Source organism: Cygnus atratus, chromosome 3 (genome assembly GCF_013377495.2).
Source record: "Cygnus atratus isolate AKBS03 ecotype Queensland, Australia chromosome 3, CAtr_DNAZoo_HiC_assembly, whole genome shotgun sequence".
Classification (NCBI taxonomy): Eukaryota; Metazoa; Chordata; class Aves; order Anseriformes; family Anatidae; genus Cygnus; species Cygnus atratus.
The window spans coordinates 92646902-92667005 of record NC_066364.1 but is presented as its reverse complement, the minus strand read 5'-3'; the positions used below and the strand labels follow the sequence as shown (position 1 = coordinate 92667005).

Below are 20104 nucleotides of genomic sequence, written 5' to 3'. Positions count from 1 at the left end.
AGTTGATGCCTATGCTTTTAGACTTGACAGTAGTGTGACAAGAAAGAAGATAACAAGAAAGGTTCACAATGGGAAACAAAATCATATTAACTTGTTTGTCTCTTTGTATTTGAGTAAGTTTGCAGCAATTCAACATCAGTCCTGTCCTGTCCTCTCCCCCCCCTCCCCCAAATGCAGAAGTTTGTGTTCTCAACTTGTTGTCAAACAAAATGGCATCAAGTAAGAACCCATACTTCAGTGGTGTTGCTTCTGTAACAACAGTAATAAATACTGCTGATGGGTGATTTATACCCAGTGTCCCGGCAGTATCCCAGCTGTAAATAGACACACTACCAAAAGATCATAGAATCATAAAGGTTGGAAAAGACCTCCAAGATCATCCTGTCCAACCACTCCCCTGACACCAACGTCACCCACTAAACCATGTCCCTAGATGGGATGCTCCCATTACTCCCCGTTTGCCCTCTTCCCTGTGTCCCCACTATGTATCTTTCATTTCTTCCTCACTTTTCTCTCCCAGAGGCATGGTGAGATAACAGATGACAGCTCCAGTGGAGAAGAGAGAAAAACAGGGATCTAAGCTGCCCATGTTTCATGTCCCTATAGCTCTGGAGACCTGAATGAGGAGCATGCCCCTGTATCAGCCTGGGCTGCAGCACTACCGCAGAGAGGTCTAAAAAACAGAGCAGGTGGGCTGAAAACTGAGCAGGGAGAGAAAGAGCTCAAGGCCCCTAAAATTTCATTTCATAGCCCTTATTCTGAAGATTTTGCAGTGTTACAGTATTTGATAGGTTCATGATATATTTTTATATCAATGCAATAAATATTCAAATGTTGTCACCCACTGTAAGTACCAGTAGTAAATGCAGACTGGGCTCTGACTCTGATCATATATTTGTAGAAACATTATTTTAGCACCACTTTTCACCTGTCTAGGGAAAGTTGCATGGTCGAAGTACTAGTTTACTAGTACTACAAACCGGTAAAATTGTTACTTACTAGATGGTAGGCTGATATTGGGTAGCATTACATCAGATAAACTGTATCTAGCGAAAATCGATTTAATGTGTATGATCACCAGTTTAACACAAAAAGGCTATCACAGGGATTTGAGGTACTAATGTAAGTATAGGTAATCTTTCACTCCCACAAGAGCTTTGGGAAGGTGTCTTCTAACACAGGAAGGTATGGCTACTTTGAACAGGTGCTTGAAAGACAACTCTAGAAAGCATTCCTGTCTAGGAGAGTTCCCAGGATCATGCTTAACTTTAATCATACAGTGTAATCAATCCTGTATTTCCTGTCTGTTGAGGATGGGACAGATTTGTACCTTTCCCTCACAACACTTGTACCCTCCCATTGTGGTAACTCACTGCTTTTTATCTCCCCTGTCTTCAGCTTGAGCTGAAGGGCCCTGACCTCACTTATGTCAAATGGAGAAGCAGTTCAGAAAACCACCTATGCACCACATGCCCTTTTTGTATTCTGAAGCACTTTGCTGAAGTTACAGATGTCTTTTAACCTGAGCTTATGCTTTGCTACATAGCTTCATAGCTTCAAAACAGCTGTGATATGACTACTGATTGTCTCCTGAAGTAAATAAGCCCTTGCCTGCTAAGCTAGAAAAAGATCTCTATAAAGGCTATTTCAGACAGTTTAGTAATGTCAATAATTATATTATCATCCACTTCATGCAATCCACTAATAAGGAAGAGAAGAGAAACATCCACATTATGGAAAAAGGCAAGAGGCACTATGTCAAAGCTTGACAACTTCAAACACCTTGAATGCTGTCTCTCACCAGTAGCTTTGTATTCCCAAAGTAAAGAGGATTAAGTTTCATTGCAAGACTACTGATTACTACTGTTACAGTAGTAATCCAATGGATGAAATAGGTTTCAGTGTTTTTCACTCAAACAATCCCAGGCCTGAAATATTTGAACTCCCTCTCTTTTCTACTTTTCTATTTTCCTGACAGATATTCACATAGATCCAATTGTAGGGTAGAGGCCTAAACTTCCATGTCAGCAGAAGACACCTGAACTCTTTCCAAAAATAAAAATTAGAGGTCGTTAAAGTTAGGTATTCAAATCCATTGTATTTCAGTAAAGTGCCATAACTTTAAAAGGTGCTAAGTACAATGGGAGCTTTACTTCATGATCCTGTCAACAGCCCTGTTTACCAGAACCATAACATTTAGATACCTAAGGGCATTTGCCATTGTTGGCTTCTGTCCCTTTAGAGTGATTAAAAAAAAAAAAAAAGTGCAAAGTTTTAAGGGAAATATCTCATTTAACACATATAACTTTGAAATAATTATACTCATTTTTTTCCACACTTGGCATTTCTTAGATCCCAACTAAATTAAAAACAAACAAAAACACCCAACAAAAACAACAAAACACTAGGTGTCATGTCTCTGTCTTCTGCCATTACTGAACTATTCAGGCATAAAATACACTACTGAAACATCTGAAAAAGGTTATGTTATTAATCCACACATAACTCAGAAATGTTTGGAATGATATTAATCAAACTTTTATATATATATAAAAAAAAGATCAAGAAAAGCTAGACAAGTTTCAGTACAAACGACGTAAGGTTATGAGAATATCAGCAGACTTGGTAAAATGTTTTAGAATTAAAGATGATGTTCTACTTTGATTATACTATTTCTGTGATAATAAATGCTTACTAAATATAAAACCATACTTCAGTTTTTAACCTGATTGTTTACACCCTTTTCCTCCTCTCTCCCATATTACTCCCTACTGTATATAGCAGCTTTCTGTATTTTGGAGCAAGTGTAAGCTACCTCCAAATGTTGTAGGAAGAATTAAGTAAAGGAACAGTGCTCCTTAAATTTATAAATATACATTTAATCTAATAAAGTATCAACATTTCTATGTCAGCTACATATAGTGTAAAAAAAATCAAATAAAGAGTGGATCATAAGAGCACAAACCAAAAATCTCCTTACTTTGAAAGGGTTAGAAAGATATGTAAATATCAGTGTAAACAGATTAAAACAAATAAATAGGGGAAAATGAAAGTGAAGCAGCAACTGACTACGTGATCTGTATGAATACAAATGGTTCATTTTTTGTTTTATAAAGAACAAGGTATTGTGAGCACTGCGGTACCTACAAGAAAAGTAGAGTAATTCAGGAGCAGGAACAGCAGTATTTTCTTTATGCTACTTTTTAAGCATCACATCTAGTCCTCTAGTGGAGTGATTTTCTTCCACTTCCAGCAAGGATGGATGAATAATACCGCATTCCCTAGGCTCAGACAGAATATTAACACCAGGGATACTGAGGATCTCCCAAGGGTCTCCTTCTGATATATTAATATTAGAGATGGAAAATATTTTTGATGAATAGCACTTCACAGAAATGCCTTTATGATCATGACATACATTTTCATCCAATTATTTTGACAGTTACGGTCAGAACAGAAAAATACACAATGTTTTTATTAATATTTTATATTTTTTCAAAGAAACACTGTAACAAAACTAATTTGACCACTTTAATTGACATTCAGACTATCTGGAAATAATCAGACAACTTTGTTCTAGCTTAGATTGTTAAAAGTCATCAGCCATATATCTGATTCATTTAGATGAATTATTGAATTATTTATTTGAATTTACATGAGCAGCATTGGGACAAATATCCCCCTATTATTTTGTTTAAATTCAGATAGCAAGAAATAACTGATGTAACTGTATGAGATTTAGATGAAGGTAAGCAGTTCTCACAAGTTTATTTTGGAATGCCTGCTTTTCTGCTTTCCATAAAACAAAACCAAAAGAAAACAACAACAAAAACACTTTTTTTCTTTAAACTTTAAATTTCATGGTGGATTATTTTCAGTTGAGAGCCAGACTGGTTTCAGATACTGAGCATTTGTAGTTTGTGGTATTCCTTTTTTTTTTTTTTTCTTTTCTTTTTGCTCCCAAATGCTTACTATGTCCAAAAGCTGAAATATTTATGATTTATGGTAGAGAGCAAAAGAATATCTCTTAGAAGTTATCTGCTAAACACAGATACATTTAGAAATATTTCTAAATATATTTAGATAAAATTGAACCAAACCAAACCAAACTACCCTCTTACTTTCCTTAAATTTTCACAAGGAAGAAAATCTGTTTCCTAATTGGATTGAATATAAATTTTCTTTGCCTTTATAGCACAGCCATCAAAACCCAAAATGAATGTATGAAATTCAAGAGGATGCTTTGAGGGTAGATGTGTGGAAGATTTATCAAAAGCTAATGAAGTTCCAGAGGTATAATTACTAGCCATGTAATACTAACTCAGATCTGCTGTGCTTTGCTTGGGCTCAGAGTTTACTTTGATGGAAGTGGATCATGTGTTGTCTTGCCAGAAAAGTTCTGCTTCGTAGGTTGGCATCCTTCTTTTTCTGCTTGTCTTCTACGGCATTAGGAGAAACTGGGATTTCACTGCAGGATGAAATTATTCACGTTAGTTTTGTTACTGAGAGCTTCTGCAACCCAGTACAAAAAAGGCTAAGAAAAACAGATGAAGCTTTTAAATGGACAGATGGACAGATGTTTTGGGCACGTGAATGCAGAAGAATAATGGAGTATGACAAACTCACGGCCACACCCACAAACATAAAGAAGAAAGAAAAATAACATGAACTGTGGAGGGGTAATTGTGACCAGCTAATCTTTTATGTCTTTATTCTGTGTGTGAACTCTGAAGTCATAAGTCATGTTTAGTGCTCAACTGTTTTCTACTCTGTTTGCCATTAGAGACTCATTAGGCATCAGCATGTGGGAAAAGATCTTTCTGTCAGTCCACACCTTAACATTTTTTCCCAGCATCGACTTCTTCCATCCATAATGAACAGTATGTCAGAGCAATAACCATTGCTGGACTGTCTATGTCTTAAAAGAACTGTCACCTATACTAGGAAATTAAGCTTGGTTTTAACCACTGAAAAGAAATCAGTATTATGGAATTGTGTAGCTAGATACGTTTCAGTTCTCCAAAGACACGTGCAGAAATAAGTCTCCTGAAGAGTCCTGAATGCTGACATCTAGGTTGTATAGTGTTATGCACATATATTCGGGCCTTTTCAGGCTTTGGCCAGCATCATAACTGGTTAATGATACAAGGCAGAAAGCAAAGCTCCACACGTCCTACATGTCCTGAATGGCAATACTCCAAATAATGTAAATCATTACATCACTTCTTTATTATGCCTTGCATTATCAATTTAAAAAGTGTGAATTCTTGAATACTACCGTGGGAAAAAGCTGGAGGAAGGCTGTGGGAATTGTGAGATACAGATTTTATTAATGACTGTTAATGACTTCACATGTGATTTTAAGCAGGTAATTAGGACTAAATGCTCAAACTATCCACTTTACTTCAGAAACCTAATATATCTCATCAGATATTTCGCAATTAAAGCACTCAAAATTCAGAGGCACTTCCAACATGTAGCCCTTTAGTCATTCTCTTTCTCAGTCCTCTTCTCTGTGGTAATAGCACCTAATTTTGAAAAGCAAGTTCTTTTATATTTGCTATTACTAAATTGTTGCATAATTTAAAATAATAATAATAAAAAAAAGCTGGTAATGATAGTTATAGCTTGGGCACACTTATTTGTCAGCTACGACTTATCAACAGTGAAGTGGGTTTGCCTTGGAGTGTCACACATAATAGTGACAGAGACCCCAAACCCTGTACAGGGTTCTGGGGGATAGTAGGATGAATCTCAGCAATGCTTCAGTAAAGTCCATATACCCTGCCACTGTTCTAAGGAATCTTACTACATTGTGTAAAGGCAAAATCAAGAGCAAATATCAAGTTGCTCTGACTCAGAGTTTCCCATATTTTTGAAGTTTCTTCTGGTGTACTCACACTGAATATTAGTTCAAAATATTCTTTAAATGACTGTTTCCTTTGACTACAGGGCAAATGCCCTAGCAGACGTCCAGAAGTACCAAAGTTAAAATTTGCAGAACTTCCAGTGCAGACCACTCATTCCAGATTCTGATCTCAGTTACATAGCTTTAAATCTATTGTTTCCCCATTGTAGTTAATGGTGCTTTTTCAGTACAACATTTGTGTTCTTGGCATCAGCCTGCCCACAAACATAACTCAAACACATTAACATTTTACAGGGTAGATGGAACACCTGCATCTAGTTTTGTATGAGCTGCTGTCTTTATCCATTTTAGCAGAACAATAGGCCTTTCAGCCTGTTCTTGTCTACCCTAAAGTATGTTTTGTGGTTTGCACTCCTGTAGTGTATGAGAGAATCAGAGAGAAAATTGTATTTCCTGGAGGCAAAAACACTCAGATTCACTCACAGAGTTTTGTTTTTGGGAAGTCCACCTCAAATGTGGAACAGTTTCCAGTAGGAACTGTAATACTCTACAGATAGAAAGAAAAAGAGCAGAAACCAACATGGATATGGATAAATGACAATCAATCCCAAAACACAGTGTGTGCCTAGCCTTGTGTTGGGGGGCTGTGACAAGTGGTGTGACCTGAGGACTAGCTTTCCTATGACGAGAGTGATTGCATTTAACTACAGGCCATGCACCTCCTCACCTGAAATTGGTTAGCTGGCAGAGAGGAAAGGAATGAAAAGGCCCTATCTTTTTCCCTACTTACTCTCATGGTGGTTTTCACTTGTTTGTTCATTTGTTTTTTATGATACAGAAAAATTCCTTCAAGCAGCATATATACTGCATTTTTCTGTTTTCTTTTTTTTTTTCCCCTTTTTTTCTTTTTTCCTTTTCTGTGTGCTGCTCAAGAAAGCAACAGGACAAGTTGCCTGGACAGGTAAGGCTGAGGTTCATGTTCCTTTCCTCTTCTGGCCTTGATGCAGAGAATGAGCTGTACCTTTAGAAAAACACTTCATCCAAGGCTCACCTGATATGCATAGAGGGGCTGATTTAGGGCAAGAGGGTCTCTCTCACAGCCTGATCCACTCTAGAATTCTCTGCAAGGTGGTGCAACTCCTTGTCCCTCTGTCCCAAAGTTATTCCCAGCAAAGATAATCCTACTGTGTCTGAATATCAACAGGTTCCTATTATAGCCCAGAGCAATGTCAGAGCACTTGTATCCTGCAAGTTTCCCTGCCCAAGAAACCTGTTGTAAATTCTCGAGATGATAAACTAAGAAGAGATCACATCTGGGTTTTACCTTTCACAAGTTTCTACATCAACTCCATGTCTAGAATAGCAACAACCCTGTGAACTGCAAGCCTACAGCGAATGCTGTCAACAAGGAAAGCTATGTATGTGAAGGCTGAGAAGATATATGTACTAGACCAAGTGGAAGCCTATTTATATATTTGGGCTACATTTCCAACACTGAAATACCACTGCATTTTACCAGAGAGCTGTTAGAGTGCTAAAGCTTTTTATACCAGTATAATAAAATCGTCATTTCCAAGGAAAAAAAAAGTATATATATAATAAAATCATAATGGTGAGAGTCCTTGGCACAGCTGTGTTTGTTTGGGATCAAACTGCTCTACAGCCCCAATGAGGTGAGCCAGAAGTCTCTAGTCTAGATGTGACCTAAGCATATGTTCTGCAACTGGAGGTATGTTTTTGTAACACATGCAGATATGCCCAAGCTGGCTCTAATCTATCTAGCTCAGATAAGAACTGCTAGGAGGGTATGATATCATAGGTTTCAGTCTTGGCTAGCAAACTAGGTACATACCTAAAATCAGGCTGACTGGTAGCCACTGTGCTGAAGTCACTACCTCTGCCAGAACTAGATAACTTAACACTGCAAATCCTGCAATCCTGTATCAGTTGCAATGCAGATATATTTTGAAAGACTTATTCCCAATGAAAGCTAAGAAACTGAGGCAGAGTTTAGTATGTTCTTTTAAAAGTGGTTGGGAAAAGTACCAAAAGCATAATTAAACTAGAGAGAGTTGGAGAGAATTAATCACACGCTGAAAAGCTCTCTTTTGCTATGACATTTCACAGAGAGCACTAGGAGTGACTTAAGTAACTTCCTCAGGTACATGCTTTGCAAGTGAAGAATAAATTAGCAGGAAATTGGCTGGACACAAGGAAAGCGATTGGAATGGAGCTGGAAGTTGAACCAAGCTCAGTGAGACTGGGTCTTTTCTTCATCTTTAGAAAAGGTGAATTAGTTGGTGGTATACCCTAAAGATCATCTGCAGCATGACAGGAGCAAAAATGCTCTTGAGGATGCTTTTTTTTCCATAACTGCATGACAAAAAATAGATATCTAAATAATCATTTGACTTTTAACGATATTTGGCATTTGCCAACAGACTTTGATTGGAGTGATTTCTTTCCAGGAAGGGACTGATCCCACCAACACTCAACTATTTCACTTGCACAAGTATATCCATTAAATTCAGAGTAATTCAGTGGACATAGTCATACTAATGAACATCTTCACATACATGATGCTTTGAATGTGTTTACTGTGGATTCAGAGACAAAATTTCACCAGGTTTATAACTTCAGTTCTGTCTTTTATTTCATTTTTGATATAAAGATATTTTTGAAAATCTTTCCTTGCATGCAAGCCTGATTTTATTCCACTTGCAACTATTTAGTATAACTTTAAGAAATGACACTCCTTTCAGCATTAAGAGGAAAAAAAAAAAAAGCTCCTCTCATTCTTTCATATTGCTATACTAGGAAAATCCAGAAAATATACTGACATTTCTTGAAGGGTGAAAAAATTCTTCATGAAAGCACTAGAAACTGATATAAGCATCAGTTTTGTAAAGACTAAGCGAGATATATTCCTCTTCCTTTTGGGCTGTAGAAAAAAGAATTCTCTTGAAACCATAAACTATTTATCAACTTCGGGCAAGAACACCACTGAAGCATTTGCAATAGTGGCTCTGAGTAAAGCCCATTCCTGACAGGACTTTACAGACTCCCTCCACCAGATAGTGCTGTTTCTCTACAGAGCTCTGTAGGATTCGTAGGCCATGGAAAGGTCAGGGGCTGACTCAAGGTAACAAGCTGCCTGCAGCTTGCTCATTCCCTCCGTTTCACTGCCACTGTAAATGAAACTGGGAAGGCAGAGACTGACGGGTTTGAAGGAGTAAAAGCACATATTGAAACAGGATGTTTGTAGCTACTGCATGCTATTGTTTCCAGCTTTGCTATCTGCTACAAGTCTGTTCTCTTTCCTAAATTAAGAATGGTATTAGATACTGACGCACAACAAACTGCTTTTACCATTTCTTGGGGATCTTTTTCTTACAACTTGGCGACACACCCTGAAAACACAGTTGCTTGTCAAGTAATTGCCTGGACTGAAGTGACATTAACAAAAAATCAAAACACAAACCTGCAGTCAGTGCTGCCGGTGAGCCACGTAGGCTGTGAGCAGGCCTGACATAAATCTAGGTGCATTTTGATCTCACAAGCAGAGAGTGCTGAGCAGAGGCAAATGTTACTTCTGGAAAGCAGATGGATTTCCTTAACTGGTCCTGAGTGTAGGTGCCCTGCAGCCAGCTTCTAGGTCCTTAACAAAAAAAAAAAAAAAAAAAAAAGCGACAGCTATGAAGATTACCAAAAGTACGAATAAACTACAAGGCATAGTTTACCACTCTGCTGTAGCCTTTGCAATAGAATAAAGAAATGCAGGTAGAGTGCTTTTTATTGCCTTTCTGCAGCAGAATTATTGCATGTGTTTTACCTTGTTGTCCTTACCCTCCTGTGATACGTAGAAAGAATAGCATTTGTTCTTCACTTCTAGAAGAACCAAATTCCTTCGAACCCACATGAGAACAGAAAATAAAACCAAGTAACAAATACTGAAAAATCTTTCAAGTGGAAAACATTACCTGCAGTTGGAATATCTTTGTTGTCTGTTACTTAGAATTTTTGAGACCACTGGGCCAGTTTTTCTCATGACCTTTGCGGTAAGTATTTTAACTTTGTTCACTGTACCTGAGTTACTGGATTTTAAAAATATTGTTCTGGGTTCTTTTGGTAAGTTAATAACTTCTTAGTGTAAAAGTTTGCAAAACATATAGTTTTCTCAAAGTTATTTTTTAATATATACATATGTACATATAAAAATTAAAACAGTGTAAGGTACATGTATTTTCCTAGCCAGTGTAAGGATGGAATGGTATGATCCTAAGTGAGTTTGCAAATCCTTATTCATGCAGGCAGCCTTACAAAAAATGATGTGTGAAACCAAACCTTAGCTTGTTTCAGTGCATGGAAATGAGTAGATGGGTTAAATTAAACAGTAGGGCCTAGTTGTGTATGCAGTAGATTATATATGTAATTAAGCAAATATAAGATTTATTAATATTACTTTGTATACTGTGTTAATAGTCTGATTTATTCAGACTGTTGCAATATGCATGTGTGATCTTATGGAGATGTTAGGTTATTAAACTCACCATGGAGACTGTGTTTACTTAAATCTTACCTTGGGCATTCAAAATACACAGTTGCAGGTCTCTTAAAAATAAACAGAAAAAAATTAAACAGTGTATCAGTTCAGCTTTTATATTTTCAAATAGCTAAGAAAACGGAGCACATTGTTTAGGTTGCCTTTATTCAGAAACAACACAAACACATCCAGAGGAAATATATAATTACAGTGTGTGTTCTTTCTCACACATTAAAATTAAGAGCATATAGCTCAATACATAGTAGATACATGCTAGGCTGTGAACAGGGGAGGGAAGGAGTAGGTGATTCTTGTATTTCTGGGGGGCCTGTGGATACAATCCTTTACAGAAGTAACGTGATAGATGAACCACAGCTGCTATGAGCCCAGGAAAGGCTGAATCGTGAAGGAAGACAGTTCTTGTAATTGGCTCCATATCACAGCTTTTTATCAAACGATTGTACTCAGGGATTGTCAAGATGATAATGAACATGGAGATTTTACTGTACTTCTGCTTTTACTAGTAGATTAAGTGGCAATAGGCACAAAAAGGCTTTCTTCCATTAACGTGAATGCTCTCATGACCCTTAGGCTTCATTAGTACCGTATCTTCTACCTGGAAACTAGTGTGGAAGCACAGATATCGGAGCTATTTATTCACCTCCAAATATAACGCCTGCCTCCTGAGCCATTACCTGTAGAAATCCGTAATTAGCTCATCTTTGCTCTCCACTCAGGAATGCCAGGTCCAGATCCAGGACTCGGTGCTAACCCTTTGTGTCCTCACCTGAGCGCATCCTGGCAGTAGGCTTCTTCTTTTCACATTGCCTGAACTGCAGATGCACCCCTTGAATAGCAGAGCTGGCCCTGGATTTTAATTCTGATATTAAAGTGAATTCAAAGCCTGTGCAAGGGCTAAGTCCATCCTGATGACTTTCTCACAAAAAGCTGGCAAGATCAATAACTAAAAATAAACAAGGCAGCAGTATTTTTTCACAAGAGGAAATCAACTGGAGCCCACGTCTATGTACGTTTGTGCAGGGGAGGGGAAAGCTGCAGTTTCCTGGTTATTCCATGCAGTAGTCAGCACCATGGCGATGAACATGACTGAAATCTTACGCGATAAGCTCGATAACGAGGCACGTACACCCTTTTAGAAGACACCCCCGTTCCTTTCAGCATCTTCCACGCCCAGCAGCGACGATTCCCCGCGCTGTTTCCCCTCAGCGAGGCCGGGTCGGGGGGAAGGCAGGTGACCCGCAGCCCCGCCGGGCCGGGCCGGGCCGGGCCGCCACCTCCCGACAGCGCCTCCCGGCCTCGGCCCGGGCGGCCTGAGGCCGCTTCCCCGGCGGCTCACACCGCGGGGGAGCCCCGCCTGCCGCCGGGCCCCGCTGAGGAAGCGGGGCCGTGAGGGGACGGAGCGCCGGGGGTCGGGGCCGGGGCGCGGCGGGGAGGCCGCCGGAGGGCGGCGCTGTGAGGGAGAGGGACGGCAGGGCCCGGCCGGGGGCGGGCGGAAAACCCGCGGGGAGCAGCGAGGCGGGGAGGAAGGAGGAGGAGGAGGAGGAGAGGGGCGGTCGGGCGCTTGAATAAAACCTGAGGGGCTCGGGAGGAAGGCAGACGGGGATGGTGTGTGTGTGTTTTTCTTCCTACGCCACTTTTATCCCGTGAGGGGGACGAGGGAAGGAAATACAACAACAACAGCGACAATAACAAAACTATAAATGATGATAAAGCTGTAAGTGCGCGGAGGCCAGCCCAGAGGAAGACGAGGGCTGAGGAAAGGCGGGCGCAGCCGAGGACCCCCGTGGGTCGCGCTGCTCCCCCCGCCGGCCAAACTTTGGGCGCACAGCCGCTGGCACACTCCCCTCGCACACTCACACACACAGTCACTCACTCACACACACACACTCTCACACTGACGTCTTTTGCGCATTTCCTGCACGGGAGCGAGCGGCGGAGCGGCGGCGGGAGGCGGGGAGGGAAGGACGGACAGAGGGAGGGAGGGAGGCGGCGGCTCTGCCCATCGCCAGGGCGGCGGCCGCCCAGCCGGAGCCCGCCGAGCCCCGCTCCGCACCGCTCCGCGCCCCATGCGCGGGGGTGGCCGCGCTGGGTCCCCGGCCTTGGCGGAGGACGACGAGGAGGAGGAGGCGCGGGGGCTGCTGCCGGTGCTGCTGCTGCCGCCGCTGCTGCGGGCTGCGGCGCGGATGGAAGGTCCCCGGGTGGATGGCTGCTGCTGCTGAGCGGAGGCTGTGCCGTAGGCAGGGCTGGGGGGGCGGCCGGTGCTGGTGATTCGTGCGGGTGTTTGTGTGTGTGCGTGGAGTGGTGCGGTGCTGCTCCGGGGCAGGGCTGGCGTGTGCGGGAGCCTCGGGTCGCGGCGCTGCCTCCCTCGCACGGCCCGAGCCGGGATTATGGTCTAGGAGGAGGGAGGAGGCTTTCGCTCGCCCCCCGGCTCTGCCCTGCCCGGGTTTTGGGGGGGTTTGTGCAGCCGCCGACGCCTCCCCCTCCCCTGCGGCCCCCCTCCCTTGTTTTCCGTTAGAAACACGGGCGAGAAAATAAATGCATTCACTGGGTGTCGCAAGAGCAAAGGCTAAATAACCAGAGGTAGCGGCACGGCGAGGGTCGGAGCCGCGCTGCGCCCCGCTCCCCCCCTCAGACCTGCCCCCCTATTTATTGGCGAGACCTCCTTCCCTGCTCCCCTCCTTCTCTCCCTCCCTCCTTCCCTCCTTTCCTCCCTCCCTCCTTCCCTCCCTCTCTGTGCGAGCGCGTTGTGCGAGTGTTTGATCCCAGGAAAAGTGCAGCCGTCCAGCCATGGTGGTTTTCAATGGCTTGCTGAAAATCAAGATCTGTGAGGCAGTGAATCTGAAACCCACGGCGTGGTCACTGAGGCATGCGGTGGGTCCCAGGCCACAGACCTTTCTGCTGGACCCTTACATAGCCCTCAATGTGGACGACTCCAGGATCGGGCAGACCTCCACCAAGCAGAAGACCAACAGTCCCGCTTGGAACGATGAATTTGTCACCGACGTTTGCAACGGCAGGAAGATAGAGATGGCTGTTTTCCACGATGCCCCCATCGGGTACGACGATTTTGTAGCTAACTGCACTATCCAGTTTGAGGACTTGCTGCAGAACGGGAGCCGCCACTTTGAGGACTGGGTGAGTGTTCGCGCCGCAGATACGGACGTGTGCACATGATGTTCAGTGGCACCGCTCTGGGTGCAACATCTGTATTGCAGAGCTAGGTTGCCAAGGGCATGTAATGGCTCTGGAGGCTTTTCATTATTTCCACGCTTTGTTATACTGAGATAGCCATGGTTATTGTGCATCTAATGCATGTGGTCCATAGACACAGGAAGAAAGAAAAATAGGGTGCATCTAAGTAAGAGATGTGTAATTACCTCTTCAGGTCCTGAAATTATGTTACATAAACACAAGTCCTGTTGTCTTACTGTGTTTGAAACCCGCCGACCAAATACATCTGTACAGAGCATCACTGGAAAACCCAGAGCCAGCTCTTAGACTGAGTTCTTTGCTTCAGTGTGAACTGACGAAGCCATGACGAGGTCATGACAAGCCTTAAAAATGCAGGTCTGACCTCTGATCCGAGATGCTTTGGGGTCCTCGTATCGCTTGAAAGCTGACTGCAACGATGCTGATGCTCCTTCTTCCCCTAGATGGTCTGGACCTTTGTGCATAGACCTAATGCAGTGCTTCTTCAAATGCCTGAAATTGATAAAAGGGTTCTGGTGGATTTTGGCCCCAACCAGGCAAATTCTGCTGCCTGCATGCAGAATGTGTTTAACAGCTTCTACTGCATCTTAAAGACCCAGAGGCAAACGTGCCTCAGTGGGGGTGCAAAAAAGCTGGAAAATCCTTGGTCTGACAGCCTCAGGTGCTGTGATTTAACACTGGAAAATAAAACAAAAAGAAGCACAGGAAACATGAATATGCACAATTCTGCAGTTAAACGGTTAAATGGTATATTCTTTATATGAGATGTGCAATAGAGTGATGTTAGCTATCTTCTGATTTTTAAATGCGCCCTGCTTGACCAGCCGTCTGAAATGTTTATGCTTGTCTTTTCGTGTTTATTTATTATGGTCAAAGATACTAGGCAGGGGAATGTTTTGTTGGCAAACAAAGAACCCAGGACCAAAGTGAAAACAGCAAGAGTTAACAGCTCAGAGTTTCATGTGTCCTTTGGAGCTTCTTTACTTAAAGCAGTGCTAGAAAGAGATATCAGAACAATGGAAAGGCGTGAAAGAATTGTGCTCTGTTTATGCTGATTAAGAGCTGAATAACTTTACTGTTACAACTTTAATGTTTACGAATTTAAAATATTGCCCACTTCTGCTACGTATGTTACATCGTGACAATTAAGATCTAGATTATTCTGATGCTCAATACAAGCTACATGTTAGTAAGCTTGGATTGTAAAACTGGGCAATAGGCAAAGAAAAAAATTGCCAAATCAGGAAAAGGCAAATGCAGCAGTATTGCAGATGTCTTTTACCTGGATTGAATGATAATCAAGTAGTGGTCCTTCTGTAAACACTTCATCTTTGAGGCCAATGGGACGAGGATGTCATCACAGATTTTTAGTGAAGGAATAATTACATATGTTCTTTCTGTGTATGGTACCCGTTCAGAGTTTGTTGCCAGATCTGGAAGGACCTCGCAGGTTACAGATGCCAAGTTTGATTTTTGATGGGCTGGTGTGTGAGGGTACATCCTGACTCTGATTTTTAAGGTGAAATCAAAACGTCCAAACATGTTCCCTAGATAAATAGTGGAATTTAACAGATTGAGGCCCTCTGTAAACACAATCTGGAAGGAACTACATAGCTGAATCAGATAAATGCTGTATTTTATTGCACCAGGATTCATTGCTGTCCAGCATTTACTGGGTGGGAGGAGACAAGGGAGTGACTACAGTTGTTGTCTGTTGATGTGACAGAGTTGAGTAGATGGCTCTGGGTCCTAATTGGTTAGCTCATTGTAATACGGTTTCTGAAGCATCATTTACTTCTTGTTTGTGTGTGTGCTGTAAGTCTCCACAGTGTGGATTGTGTTTGTGTAGTGCATGTAATGCACAGAGAACACCACCCTATCACAGTTGGAGTTGGGGGGCAGGCATTTATGGGATTGTTCTTTACCTTTTCCCAAATCTTCCAATTTACTGAATATGTCATTTTTATTGTAATACTGACTGTGTTTATTGGATTTTTAATAGGTAGGGACCGTCAGAGAACTGGCCTTTACAAAATCACATTGTTTTTTCATCTGATTTCACTGAGTTAAATCGAGGCCTGTGGCCATAGCATCTCTATAGAGTGTATAGTGAAGCACATAGATTTATTGGTATCTTCATCGGTGTCTGGAGTCTGTATGAAAACTTGCAAAAAAAAGAAGTCTTCTCTGAAACGAAGTAGTTGAATGGCTTTCACAGGATGAGGAAAATGCACATGGCCTAAACCAACGTAAGACTAAGACTGGGCACATCACAGTCAGTTTGTTCTGTTTAATAAGAGGGCTAATTCCTTCATTTCACTCTTGGCATTTAAACCAGATATTTTTCTAGTACTCTTTCCTCAACTTTATAGCAAGCAAATTAAAAGCAGCTATCACAGGAGCTCATTCCTCCTTGCCTGAAATATCAATTGCAACCTAAGAAATGCTCCTGGAGACTATAAAGCATTTTTATGCCATTCTGAGGGCGTCCCTTCAAGGAGTCCCAAAAATTGGAATGGGGAACCGTGCACTTGTTGAGTATATTCAATGTAATTGCATTGCTGCCCCTTTTTGCCTTCAGAATGATGCAACAGTTCTTGCAGGACTGGACTGTCACTTTTTAAATAGCTTTGAGAAAAAGCTCGTATGCTGAGAACAGCTCTTGTCAATATATTAATAGCTTTAATGCATTCAATATCGTATAATACTGCATGCATTTTTGTAAGGAAATTTCAGTATTTGTTTTATAATGTCTGCACCAGGCTCAAGGTTATGTGACTTATCCCGTAACATATTTCTAGGTTCTTGTCAGAAGTCCAAAATGAAAAAAGGGCTTTCAGAGAAATAATGTTTTGGTTCTTTTTTTTCCCCCTAAAATGAGACTATTCCTCTCTTTAGCCAGCTTACCTACTTTGATTATTCTTTGCCATTGTGCACATCCCTCTATGTTTTCTAAGAGATGAGTTTTTTAGGAAAATACTGGGTATTTTTCTCACTGTTAAGCCTGTGCTATATACTGATGCCATGGTTACAGTGGAAACACTAATGATAAACAAGTACAAAGCTTGAAATCATGATAGCGTCTATTGTGTTAGGACGAGTAAGATAAATGTGCAAAATTCTGGTTTCTTTTGTCTGCAGAGTATTCAGCAGTTGCAAAAATGATTTTTAACCTTATGGTATGTATACTCCCTGAACATATATGTGCAGAAAGATTGAAGTTCTGGCCTAACACAGTTGTTCATATTTTACCAGATGGAAGCTTTTAAACAAAATACAGAGAGTTTTTTTTTAAAGGAAGATCAATAATAATAATAAAAAAAAAACTGTTTTGGTTTCTAAAAAAGGTATAGTGACAATTAAAAAGATGGCTGCTTTTCCAGTGGTGCATCAATACAGACATAGCACGGTTAAAGTGTCAGTTTTGCAGATTTTTTAGTAGTGGCTACACTGCAGTTTTAAAAAGAGCTTTGGATTACAGATTTTTCTATAAGCCAATGAAACATTATACAGAATGGCACAAGGCATTTTCAAGAGGATGTTGGTGAACTTACATTTTGGTAAATGTGAAATGCAAAACAATAAGCAACCTGAAAGTTCTCACTGAAAAAAAAAGCCTAGCTTAACTTGCAAGCTTTAGCTATATCTTCTGAGTTCGGTGATTCATGTAATAACGAAGCATGTCTTGATCTAGTTTTCTTACATTTGGCATACGTAAATGTTGCAGCTGAGTTGGTGACAGAGCTACACTTTTATCAGTAGAATTTAAATCAGGAAGGAAAATTCCTTTAACATTTAGCCTTGTGGTTATACTTTTGTGAATTAGAACGATCGATGTTTATGTGTTTGGATGATTGGTAATATGGGTTCTGAGTTCATGTCCACTTTTCAGAGTTGACGATAGATGAAATCAGTGTAACTGGACCGATGCCAAGGACTCCATCTAAGGGTCTTAGCCATTAGCCTGACTGTGCACGAGAAAACCTATTGAGTCGTCCTAAGAAATCCTTTTGTAGGCTGAGTAGCAGAACTTACTGAATCAGTTGTAACATCACAACATTTATCAAGAAAAGCCTCTATTTCCACTGAAAATATTTTATAGCTATATTTAGGTTAATGAAACAAGTTTAATTTTCTGCTGTCTTAAAAAAAATTCCTAATGCTGTCAGGAAAGAATTAAAACACAGATTTCAGTGAGATTTTCTTTACTAGTCTTAAATGTCTGCCATTCTAGTTTTTTTTTTTTTTTCTTTCAGTGCTGATTCTTAGGATCTTTTCAAACGTACTTTTAAAAACATTCTTCCATATTTCCATTTCATTAATGTGAAGTTAGTCATGCAGCTGTGCCACTTGCATATAGCAAGTTTATTATGAATTAATTTTACATCTCAATAACAATTTGACGACGAGTTAGGGGAAATGAAATGGGGAAAATGCACAGCTTTACATACTCATTGAGCTGTTGAGGTACGTGTTTTTGCATCATGCTTACAGCATACCATTGATGAAATTTTCCTGTTGGAGATACTGTGTCTTGGGTCTCCAAGCTGCAGCCCTTAAAGTTAGGCACCCAGGATAATGCAGTGCTGAATGTGGTGGTGCTGACCTCTCGTCAGAGGTGTTTGACGTAAGGAGCAGATGCAAGGCAGAATATAGACAACAGTTCCTGGCTTTGAAATGGCTGGCAGTAACAGTAACAAGCATGCCATACGTTAGAAAATCCAAAAGCACTTTAGAAAAATGTCAGTATTGTTTCTTCTGTTTCAGGAATTGAGAAGGAGGGCAGTAGCAGGACAAGGATTAAAACACCTCTGAGTCCTCAGTCCCGTGAGCTGTCCATTTACTTGGGAAATAAACCATTTCCTTCCAGCTCCTCCTGTCTGAATTAACTGGGAAGACTGGTTAAGGGCTTATCAGAGTGTGTTTGGGGGGATTGTTTGTTTGTTTAATAGCCTTCTGCCTTTTCTTTTGCTGAAGTGGCACCTCATTTTAGTCGGTAGGTGATCTGCTATAGCTGGTGGGCAGAGAGCAGAGTGGTGATATTTTGTCACAGGTCAGCCTGCACGTGAACCTCTGCTTGCTCTTTACACTGTTGAAGGTTGTCGTTGGGCTAGCAGAGTGTGATGGTTGCGTATTTTCATTTTTATTTTCATCTACTAGCTGAACTCATCTGTGCTGATGGTGTTGAAAGGCCTAGGATGCAGCTTGTGAAAGCTTTACATCTCATCTAAACTGCAGTTTGTGAGCTGCTGAAGAGCGTTGTTATCAGAAGAGTATTTGTTGAAATGGAAGGGGAATTGCTGTCCCATTTGATGGATTTCTGCGTTACAAGGATGTCACTGGGCAAGGTATATGTCAGGCCTGGGACGTGAGCGTGAGAGAGTTAGCAGGGAGCGGCAGGGCTTCGCAGGGACTCCTGTAGTTGTGAGGGTGGGTGGCTGAGAAGAGGAGATGGGAGATTTTGGAAAGCACTTTGCACAGGGTGGGGCTTCCTCGCCTTCTCCCCCGGCCTGTCTCCCTCCTGTGCCTCCTCTTTTCCCTCTCTGCTGGGGATGTGGTACAGTCGCCACGCAGCTCACCCACTCCCTCGTATCAATCCCTTTCTGCAGCTGCACAAGGCTACTCCTACTCCCTGCTAGAAATATTCTCTCCTAGCAGCAGCTCCTGCTCACCTGCAGTACTTCCCAGCCTGCTGAGGAGCCGTAGAGGGGGAAAACGCTGCCTCCGCAGCTACTGCTGCAGGGAGAGGGAAAGGGCAATGTGGGGAAATGGAGAGATGAGGCATGGAGAAAAACCTGGAGGAGGATTATGAATAGTTGCTGCTGCCCCACATCCTCCAGCTGCCCTTTTGGCAGCAGCAGAAAGCTGCACATGTAGAAGAGACAGGGATGAGCTGGCATAGGCAAATTGACTAGTTTAGTTGATGGCCTTCTGTTGCTCACTGACCTGTATTTTTTCCTTTTTTTTTTTTTTCTTGCTTTGCTCAGTGCGTAGCTTTCAGTCTCACTTAGGTCCTGAAAAAATTGCTCAGGGCATGGAAAGTGTGTAGTCAAACATGGCTTTTGCTTAGTGCTGAATTACTTGTAGGTCAGGATTTGACCCTTCAGCTAGGCAGAACCTCCTCTTACTGCTGCTAATACCAATGCTGGTACTGAGTTCCTGGTGACGAAAGCGCTTCTACTGAGCTCTATAGAAAGTGGCTGCAGAATGAAGCTGCCAGTAATGGAGTCCAATTCACAGATATCAGTTCTAAGCTGGGCTTTTAGAAATGTCCAAATCTGATGACAACAATTCCTACGTCGTCTTCTTGAGCCAGTTTTCAGACAGTGGATATCACTACTGCAGCTCAGGCGGTTCCATAGACCCTGTGCAGAACTTCATGGTTGTGAGCAAACCACTGAGCTCACTGGGTTCATTGGGTTCACTGCATTTCATGCAGGCGTGTTTAAATTCTTTCCTGA

At 41.7% G+C, this 20104-nt stretch overlaps 1 protein-coding gene and 1 long non-coding RNA gene across 3 annotated transcripts in view; one reads left to right on the top strand and one right to left on the bottom strand.

The window, feature by feature from the left end:
• Window positions 1-4078: 4078 nt before the first annotated feature.
• Window positions 4079-11691, bottom strand: LOC118254285 (uncharacterized). 2 transcript variants are annotated; one of them, XR_004780640.2, is made up of 4 exons: window positions 11108-11691; window positions 10449-10480; window positions 9351-9527; window positions 4079-4468 (listed from the first exon to the last, which is right to left on the bottom strand). It is a non-coding gene; the product is annotated as an uncharacterized LOC118254285 (long non-coding RNA). The 2 variants fall into 2 exon arrangements; XR_004780639.2 differs by lacking the exon at window positions 10449-10480.
• A 739-nt stretch (window positions 11692-12430) lies between these two features.
• Window positions 12431-20104, top strand: part of PRKCE (protein kinase C epsilon) — a 299961-nt gene continuing 292287 nt past the window's right edge. The window contains exon 1 of the mRNA XM_035561057.1: window positions 12431-13568. Coding sequence (XP_035416950.1) covers window positions 13221-13568 — 348 coding nt within the window. The 5' untranslated portion in view covers window positions 12431-13220. The remainder of the gene's footprint in view (window positions 13569-20104) is intronic.